At 41.5% G+C, this 10276-nt stretch overlaps 1 protein-coding gene across 1 annotated transcript in view; it reads right to left on the bottom strand.

Moving 5' to 3' along the window:
• The window catches only part of myo15ab (myosin XVAb), a 67372-nt gene extending 58488 nt beyond the window's left edge, over window positions 1–8884 (bottom strand). The window contains exons 1-6 of the mRNA XM_032564114.1: window positions 6527–8884; window positions 3375–5891; window positions 3158–3277; window positions 2729–3046; window positions 2357–2554; window positions 275–516 (exon numbers count right to left, since the gene is read on the bottom strand). Of these exons, the coding sequence (XP_032420005.1) occupies window positions 275–516; window positions 2357–2554; window positions 2729–3046; window positions 3158–3277; window positions 3375–5891; window positions 6527–8833 (5702 nt within the window). The 5' untranslated portion in view covers window positions 8834–8884. The remainder of the gene's footprint in view (window positions 1–274; window positions 517–2356; window positions 2555–2728; window positions 3047–3157; window positions 3278–3374; window positions 5892–6526) is intronic.
• Window positions 8885–10276: the final 1392 nt, after the last annotated feature.

Below are 10276 nucleotides of genomic sequence, written 5' to 3' on the forward strand. Positions count from 1 at the left end.
TATACGTTTCAGTTTCAACCACATTTTTTGACCGTTTGCAAGTAACATAATCCTTTCTGTATCTGTGCAACAACATTTTACTGAGGGGATATGTTAAAAAACAAAATATTTATCACACACAGGCAGATCCTCAACAGACCTTACGGGATAACCTCTTGGGGACAGACCTTATGCCTTATTAGCATAAGCTGCTGAACATGCTATTCATTGCAAAACTGTAAACTTGAGTCAGTTTTTATAATATCCAGCTTCTATTAAAGGTCTAGTTCCACACCTGTAAGTGATACCACGCAGCTCTTCATTCTGCAGTGCAGAGGCCAAGTTGGGGCTGGTGGGTTTGGGTGCACCTGACAGGACTGAGGTATCAGAGAGATGGTAGAGACCAGCAGAGCGAAGTCCATGATTCTGCCGAAGAGCAGCTGCCAGGTTTGGAGCGGATGGCTTCTGTCCAGGCATAACTAAAGAACCATCGGGGAGCCGGTATGACGCACTTCGAAGATCCTGGTTCAGGAGAGCCTAAATGTGGTGGATCAAAGAACTTAATGAATATCACCATAAATCCCTAACCTATGGTGCCTTGCAAAAAAAACCTTATGTATTATTGTAATTTTCAGTGATGAATCAATAAAAAAAAATTGCAGTATTGGGAAGCAAAAAAATACAGGGAGAGTTTGCCTTTACACTCTCTTTGTGAAATACAACATAGGCCTGTCACAATAACAAATTTTGCTGGACGATAAATTGTCTCAAAAATTATCCCGATGAATGATAATCTTGTTTTCAGACCATTTTCAAGTAATATAATGGTAATGTCATAATAAGAAGACATTCTCAAAGGTCAATAAACTTTAACACTGGAACTGTAAGACATTCTAAATATCCAAAATAAATAAGCAGAACAAGAGACAACAAATAAAATGAATTATGAAGTCTCTGTAAACAAAACTGTCTTTAAAAGAAAGAACTACTTGAGACCAAAGCAGCAGACTGAAGACTTCTGTCATCCAGTTTTTGGTAGAAAGATAGAGCAAAGACAAAAACGATAAATTATGCAAATGGAAATGATTTAGCTCCTTTTAATTTATCATATTTGTTTTATTGCTTATTGCAACAGACCTAGGTATATGGCTTCTTGCAACAATTAAGTTAGAGTCATTTTGTAATACCAGTAACAAGCACACTTGGTAGCAGTTAGGGCAATTCTGCTTCCATGGTACAGTTCATGCTGAGTGTGGATCAACACATTGACAACAATATTTCTTGATGCATTTCTGCCCTTTGCATGATGTTTGGGAGCTATTATTGCTTCAACATTCATTACCCATGTGGTCTTGTATTAAGTTTCTGCAGAGGTCTTGGGCAGGCCTAACAACACATCAATTTTCAAATCATGCCACTTATTGTCAATCACAATTAATAGTATTTACTTCAGGATTATTGGCCTGTATTTACTAATCCATACCAAAATCCTACCACTTTTTTTCTAAAGTACTTAAAAACAACATAGCGGCTGACCGAATTGCAGCACAAAAAATGAAAGTGAAAGAACAGGAATAAAACAACAAAATAGCTATAAGCTAATAAATAGGAGCTACATAAAATTTTCCAATTGATCTAACATTATCTACAGCTTATCTCACCCACCTGAGCTATGAATCTGTGCACCTCCTCTAGTGTTACTATAGGCCTCTTGGCTGCTTCTATGAGTAGTGCCGTTTGTGCAGTCAGTCTGTTTGGGTGAATGACCATAAATGATAGGTTTGCACTTGTGGTGTCCTTTTTTTTAAATCAAGGTTTGTGATATTGCTTAAAAACCTAACTCTGCTTTAAGCTTCTCCACAACTTATGCACCTTTATTACTTGTGGATAAAGATATTGCTTCTTCCAAGAAGCCCTGGATCTAAAGTGAGCCAAGCTGAAGCCTGAGAGAAGCACCCAAAGCTGAAAGGAATGGAAGCTTGGCCCCACACATGTAATCCACCACTAGCAGAGAGGCAGCTGCTGCCACTCTCCCGTTTCATTTATCCCAGCAGCCACCAGAACTGCTTTCCCCTTTTCTGTCTTCACTGTCCCAAGTGTGAATAATTCGCAGCTGTAGAAGCTTTCTCTGCCGCTAACCGAGTAGCAACAGCCTTTGTTTTCCCCAGCCAGAAGCTGTAAAAGCTCCTCTCATTGTCTACCATTAAAATATTGTGCAACAAAAATGTGAAAAGGTTCAATGGCTATGAATATTTTTGCAATACAATATATAAAATTTATACTCTATCAATTCAACCGGCTGAAGCTTCTACCGTATGTTTAAATTTAGTCCACAATTTGAACAGCTTGTGTGAAATTTTGAACAGAGAAAACATACTTTGGAAAGATTAGGGCCAGCTGGTTTTCTTGGGTCAATGATGATGGTTCCATCAGGCAGAGTGTAGGATACCCCTTTTAGATATGGATTTTGCAGGGCTGCTGTCAGGTTTGGACTCTTTGGCTTCCTTGGGTCCACAATAATAGTTCCATCTGGAAGGGTGTATGAAGCAGCTTTCAAGGCTTGGTTAGCAAGAGCCTATAAGAACAAATGACTTCTGTTAAAGTGTCTGCAACAACAATAAAGGAGTAGATTACTGAAAAACATAAACATCAATATTTCAAAACCTTACGTCCTAACTAAAACAACACAAGGACAAAAATATGGAGAAACATCAGAAAACCAGAAAAGAAAACTCCATTTATAGCTAACCTTTGCCAGATTTGGTGACACTGGAGTATTTGGGTCCCGAACCCCCTGCGGTAGAGTAAATGAGGCATTCCTCAATGACGACTGTTGAAGGGCATTAGACAGGTTGGGAGAGGTAGGTTTCCGTGGATCAATGATGATAGTGCCATCTGGGAGGGTGTACGAAGCACTCTTCAAGTAAGGATTCTGAAGTGCTGCTGTAAGGTTGGGTGTCTTTTCTGCTTTGGAGTCTATCACAATGGTACCATCAGGAAGAGAGTAGGAAGCTTCACGTATGGCTGGGTTGTTCAAAGCCCTACTCAGGTTTGGGGAAATGGGATGCTGAACAAAAAAGGTGCATAATATTATTGCAAGCATTATATGTTATCAAAATGAGATGTATGCATTAGCTACTGTTAAACTTAATATAAAATACTACAGGTCATTGGTTACTTTCTGTCTAGAATCTATAATGGTGCCATCAGGAAGAGTATATGAAGCCATCCTCAGATGCTGGTTTTGAAGAGCTCCAGAAAGGTTAGGTGACATTGGCTTCTGAAGTAGACGAGGGTCCTGTTTGAGTTTAAGATAGAGAGTAACAAAAAGGGATATCAATTGAAATTATAACTTTTTGCCTTTGAGGAGACATTTATTTCAACATATTATTTACCCTGATAACTGATCCATTGGGCATTATATATGAGGCACTCCGGACTTGTTGGTTTTGCAATGCATGGCCAAGCAATGGTGAAGAACGGGGATCTGCATATGGGCTCATAAAGGTTCTTCCTGGCAGCTGGTATGATGCCTGCATTACCTGTGGGTTCTGCAGAGCTCTTCCCAACATTGGTGAAGAGGGTGATTGAGTTACAACTGAGGACCGTCTGAGTTGCACAGGTGTCTGAAAGGATGCCTGGCGGAGATTTGGGTTTTGCTGCAGAGCACTCTGGAGCTGAGGCCCAGCTGGGGCATAAGGATTCCGTTGTTGCATTATGGGAGATTTTAAATTAGACACATTACGCAAACCAGTTTGGTTTTGCAGTGCATCTTGAAGCAAAGGTACTGTGCTAGGTTCAGAGATGTAATCATATGGCATACCAACAGTTGGTCCATATGGAGATTGTAACTGTGGAGTTTGATAAGAGGTCATGCCTTTCATTGCCTGACTATGCATCATGGCTCCAGAGAGCAGTGGAGATGAGGGTACATGTGGGGAATATAGAGACTGGGGTCTCTGAAGTGGAGAAACATAAGATGCTTCTCTTACTGCTTGGTTTTGCAGAGCTCCAGAGAGCATTTGTGAATGAGGAAGCAAAGGCTGCTGATAAGGTGATGTCGGTCTCTGCAATGTAGAATCATGAGGTTCTAGGAATTCTGGAGCCATCAAACCCATGCCTACCATTTGGACGGTTTCTGGTCCAAGTGCTGAAAAAGCATCCGGTTGAATAGCCTGGTTTTGCAAAGAACGTGACAACATAGGAGATGAGGGACCAACAAGTTTTTGTGTTACCTCAGTATAAGGATGCGGGGAAAAACCAGTTTGGTCTTGCAGTGCATCTTGAAGTAATGGTGTTGGGCCAGGCTCAGAGATGTAATCATATGGCATAACAACAGTTGGTCCATATGGTGATTGTAACCGTGGAGTTTGATAAGAGGCCATGCCTTTCATTGCCTGACTATGTTTCATGGCTCCAGAAAGCAATGGAGACGACGGTACAGATGGAGCATATGGAGACTGAGGTCTCTGAAGTGGAGAAACATATGATGCTTCTCTCACTGCCTGGTTTTGCAGAGCTCCAGAGAGTATTTGTGATGAAGGGAGCAAAGGCTGATCATAAACAGACATCGGTCTTTGCACTGAAGGACCTTGGAATTCTACCAATTCCGGAGCCATCTGACCCATGCCCACCATTTGGGGTCCTTGTGGTCTAAGGGTTGAAGATGAATGTAATCTAAGATCTTGGTTCTGCAAAGACCTGGATAACATGGGAGAAGAGGGGTAAACAAATTGTGGTGATGGCTCAGCATAAGGATCAGCATAGGGATCTGACACAACGGACTGACGATTTAGTCGAGGAGAGAGGCGTGGAGATGGACTGCGTGACATGTATTTAAGGGAGGGTTGAGGGGAAGGGGGAGGCATGCTTCTTACAGACTGCCGGGCCCTAAGGGGACGCCCTCGAGCAATGGGGCGAAGAGGAGGACGGACAGATTCTTTTCTCGCCAGGGGAGCTCGGTGGACCATAAGAGGGGAATGGAAAGGAGAAGAGTGAAGGGAGGAGTCTATGGTAAGTACAGAAGATCGATTACTTCTCACAGAAGAAGCACGAAATGGGCGCACATTTTGTGTGGGTGGGGGCACTGGACGCCCTCTGAGACCCATGGGTGAGGGCCTGACGGTACCTAAAGGAACATTTCCAAATGCCCTAGGCCTGGCCAATGGCGTGGGGTCCCTGAGTAGCCGAGTTGAACGACGAGAAAGAGTAGGGGAGGATGGAGCTGGCCGAGGCCCTGCAGGAGATAAACTTCGGTGAGAAGGAGAGGGCGAAGGCCTTCGACTTAGCTGAGGAGAGAGAGGTGGCGATGCATGACCAGGGTAAAGGGGGGGTGGATCATATATCTTTCTCCCTCCCAACGGACTTCGAGCAGAAGTGGGTGATGGCTGGGGACTTCGCATTCTTCTGGAAATGTGGGGTGATGAAAGGGGTGAATGCTGCCTCACTGATCCTCTCTCCAAGGGTGGAGGACTACGATGAATTACGGAGGCACGGGGAGAATGGGGAGGTGAGGATGCTCTGGCCAAAGGGGAAAGTGACTTTGGAGGCTGCCCTGTACGATGAAGAACTGGGGACACCATAGGAGAAGCAGGTTGTGAAATCTGTCTAGACAAAACAGATGGAGGTCTTTGAGCATTAATGAGCCCACCCCTCATGGAAGGCTGTGGGGAGGGGATCTGCCTTCTTGCAGCCATAGGGGTGGGGACTGGCGAACTCATGGCAGAAGGATGGTGTTGCATTTGTGGAGAGGGTATGATGACAGAGCGACGAGATGGAGTCGGAGAAGATTGCATGCGTCGGGTAGGGAGAGGAGACATGGTTGCTTGTTTAATGATCATGGCTGTTGGTGTTGGGATTGTTGGGAGGCTGTAACCCTGCCTCTGTGGTATCATCATTGGGTCTGTCATCATCTGTAGTGGTGAAGAAAGACATACATTACACTCTGCTGATATTAGCATAAGCTCATGGTAAAAACAAAGACACTACATATTTTCATGGTGTAATGTGTAGTGCATAATTTTATATTATATATAATTAATGTTTATGTTAAAATCCAAAAACCAAAAAAGGATATACTTTCTTTTTAACATTAGGCTGATAAAGCGTATGTGAAATATAGCAGTGTATTACTTGAGGAACAGCCTGGGCAGTTTCACACCTCCCTTCAAAATTACATAATATATAACATCTCCTACAATCAGATCAATCAGCTGGACTTAGCACAACCACGGGCAATAATAATCTTGTTGTGCTGCTTGATTTAGATTTTTTCCAGTTTGGAGAAACTTCATTAAAAAATTACTATCAGGAAGGTGTTTCAAAATTTGATAGAAATAAACTGCAACCTCTTCAAGGACCACAGTTTCCTAACTCTGCCATGGCAAAGGCTGGCTGGGAAAAACCATTACTTTCTACCCCAATCTCTTCTGTGTGTTCTACATATAGCACTGTCACAACACCTCAATATCTCCAAGTACTGTCTTCTTAGGTATAATATACCATTCTCTCTTGGACTAAAGCAATGACAGACAAGAACTACAATTACCTGTGGTGAAATTAGTTGTGGAGATATTGGTTGTTGTTGGAACAACTGCTCTGACATCATCTGCTGCTGGGGAAGCATTATTTGCTGGGGCATCAACTGCTGTTGTGATGACATCTGTGTGGGCATCATTTGGGGAAACATATTCTCTTGTTGAAACATCATTGTCTGCTGTGGGGATACTATCTGTTGTGTTGACAGTAGTTGTTGCTGTTGAAAAGGAAACATAGGCAGTTGTGGTTCTGATACTGGCATTTGCTGTTGAAATGACATGTCTTCGAGTTGATATGGTGTAAGAGGAATCTGGTCTTCATACTGGATATCTGACATGTCTTCAAACTCAGGATCGGGAGGCAAAGTAGGAGGAGGAGGCAGAGGAACGTCTAATCGCTCTTTTCCAAACAGGCGCACTTGCGGTCTAGGAACTCTAAATGTTATGTCCCCTTGCTGAATTCCTCCCAAATCATCCCCAATTTGATTCATATAACCTACATATTGGTTCCCACTCAGGCTGTCTACTTTACCCATACCTGGTGGTCCAAGTTCAAAGACCTGTTGGCCTCCCTGTGGGAATGCAGGCTGTTGGGAGCTCAAGTCTTGGTATATTCCAGGTTCACTATATCCAACCTGAAAGTCAGGCTGAAATCCTCCTTGCATTCCTATAGTTACAGCAGGATCCCCATAATAACCTTGAGGCCCAATGTCAGAGTAACCCAACTGTCTATCTGCATAGTAAGCTCCCTGATCATTTTCATCATAATAAAACTGAGTCTGAGGATCAAGAAATCCTCCCATTTCCCCTCCATACATACCACCCATATGCATTTGAGGATAGTAATCCAGGGCTTCATCACCATACATTGCCTGTTGTTGTTGTTGGTACCCATAATAATCAGCTTCCTCAATGTCATAATACCCTTGGGCAGAGGTGTAAAGGTTATTGTAATCATTAAATCCATCATCATAATATTCAAAATTTGTATCATAGAGTCCGTCTTCCTCATAGTAACCCAGGTCTTGATAGTCTGCCCCTTCCATCTCATTTTCGTAGTATCCATACTGACCATATCTTTCATAGCCTGGTACTGACTCAACTCCATAACCATCATAGCCATCTTCATACCTGTAACCTCTCTGGTCTACATAGTGCTGGTCATACCCGTCATCCTCCTCCCCATATGTATAACCATTGTTTTGGTAACCATGCAGAAACCGTCTGGAGCTGGATTGTCGTGTTTTTCCTCTATGGCCATCTAAGCCATGATGCCTGGAATTTTCTTGCATTTTTTTTGACAGAAACCGTTTGGTAAGCCAATTAGTTGCCGCAGCAATCTTACCTAGTAAGACACTACTGTTCTTGAAGTCATCACTTGTGCCATCCTGCTTTTTAAATAGACCTCTAAAGAACCCCCCTTTCCTTTTATTTGAATTTCCTCCAAGACGAAGTAGCATGTAAGTTGGCTTTTTTCCTCCATTGGCTGCTGCCTTTTCTTTGGCCTCCTTCTCCTTTTTCTTCTTTTGGCTACTTTTAAATCTCATCATAAACCTTGAGGTGTTTTTCATCATAGACTTTCGTCGTTTTTTCTTAGCAATCCGGCTCTTCCTCCTTCCCAAGCCAAGGAATAAACGTGATGTGCTTTTCAGTTTCTTTACACTGTTCTTGCGTCTTTTGATGCCAGAAAACTTCATGAACATTTTTGACATGTTCTTCAGACCTTTCTTTGGAACTTCTTTAACAGGAACCAGTGGTTCCTCCTTCTTCTTTCCCTTTTTCTTCTTCACATCTGCATCTGATTTTCCTCCTTTATGGTGACGATCATCCTTAGATTTTTTTTTAGATTTACCATGAGCCACTTCCTCATCATCGTCCTCATCTGCATCATCATAGTCTTCATCATCCTCTTCAGAGTCGTCACCACGTCTAGACTTCCCACCCTTCTTGTCTTTACCCCCTCGCCCTTTTCTCTTTTTGTCGTCCTCTGAATCCTCCCAATCTTCTTCTTCACTGAACTCTTCCTCCTCTTCATCACTGAGTACCTCCTCCTCTTCCTCCTCAGACTCTACTTTTTTACCTTTCCCTTTGTCTTTTCCTTTTTTCCCCTCATCTTTGCCTTTGGATGGCTCCTCTTTTCCCTTCTTTCCTCCTTTCTTATCATCTTTTCCACTCTTCTTGTCATCCTTTCCCCCCTTTTTGTCATCTTTTGCTCCCTTTTTGTCATCTTTTGCCTTCTTGTCATCCTCTTTCTTTTTCTCTGGTTCAGGTTTTCCACCTTTCTTGGTGTCCTTTTTAGTATCTTTCTTACCAGGCATTTTGACCACTTGCTAGAAGCACACCATGCTCCCAGTACAAAGTTCAATGCTGCTGGCCTTTAAACACAAAACATAAAAGAACAAAATTTTTATTATGTTTGTAAAGCTAGATTGTCAGTAATGCACAAAACAGTGAAATTTTTAACTAACCTTAAAAATTGTATTGTTTTAAATGTGACTTTATGAATCTTCACCACTAGTTTGAGGAAGGAATCCACCCGTCCTTAGCAGCTCCACACTGCTCAGATCTGATCCCCATGAAGGCTCCTGTACAGATATAAACATGCTTGTTCCTAAGATAATATACAAAATGCTCAATTGTGACCCAATCTTTCAGGTCAGATGACTCCACACCTTTCAATCTGGAGTCATTCAAGAACCCTACATTCTAGCTACAAATTTCTGTAGGCCTGAGAGTACATTACCCTCAGGAATAAAATCTCCATACAGGTATCTGTGAATAAAACTGAATTGGACAAAGAAATAAAATAATGTACAAAAATCTCAATTCATCATTCTCTTTTTTTTACGTTTCTCTTAAGATGTGTTAATTTCCTTTAGAGTGGTCCTCCTCGAGAGTAGTCACCACTTGACGATGAACATCTGAAAGGGTTTTTGGAATCAATAGATTTTCTGTCCAGCAATAGACGATAAGAAGATTTTTTTTTTTATCTCTGTCAAATAATTTACTTGTTCTCTTTTATAAAGTTAATTGTTATAAAAATTTATGGAAGACAACAAAGCTTGCAAGAACACAAGATATTATTTTACCTCCAGGTGATTCCAAAAGAGGTTTTAGCTGAAAACACTGAGTTCAGTAGACAACCAGTTATGACATTTGCCTTTCAGGTCCTTCCACCTTATTTTTGACTATCTAAGCTTGGCCGGTTCTTGTCTTTATTTAGCCCAGAAAACTGCATTGAAAATGTTTAGCCAAGGGTTTACATCCCAATTTTGCTTAAATAAAGAGCCTGTGAAACTTTGGTTAGCCTGCTATGACTTTTTAAATAATTTAACATTGTCCAGACAGCAGGCTACATTATTTTCTCAATATCTGCTCAACAAAATAAATACTGTATCAGGATTTTTTTAAATCTGTTTTTCAAAACTTGACTTTCAGAAACTGATCATCTGTGAGCGTAATTTTTCTCTTCCGCTTATCCACTAACCTTGCTTTTAAGGACACATACACAATATACTGTCATGATTAAATGTAAAAATGTGGATGAAACTTAGTGAAAAAACCCCACCAATGTCCAAAGTACAACTCAGTTAGACCTTTAGAAAGCCTGGAGAAATGTTAATCAAGGCCACATTGAAATAGTACAGAAACATCTCTGATTCCCTGGAAACCTAGTATTAAGAGAAAATTGCACAATGTTTTTGAATCTTAACCAATGCCTACATTTATCAGAGTGCACAGTTTAACCTTAATCTAGCTGT

Source organism: Xiphophorus hellerii, chromosome 5 (genome assembly GCF_003331165.1).
Source record: "Xiphophorus hellerii strain 12219 chromosome 5, Xiphophorus_hellerii-4.1, whole genome shotgun sequence".
NCBI lineage: Eukaryota > Metazoa > Chordata > Actinopteri > Cyprinodontiformes > Poeciliidae > Xiphophorus > Xiphophorus hellerii.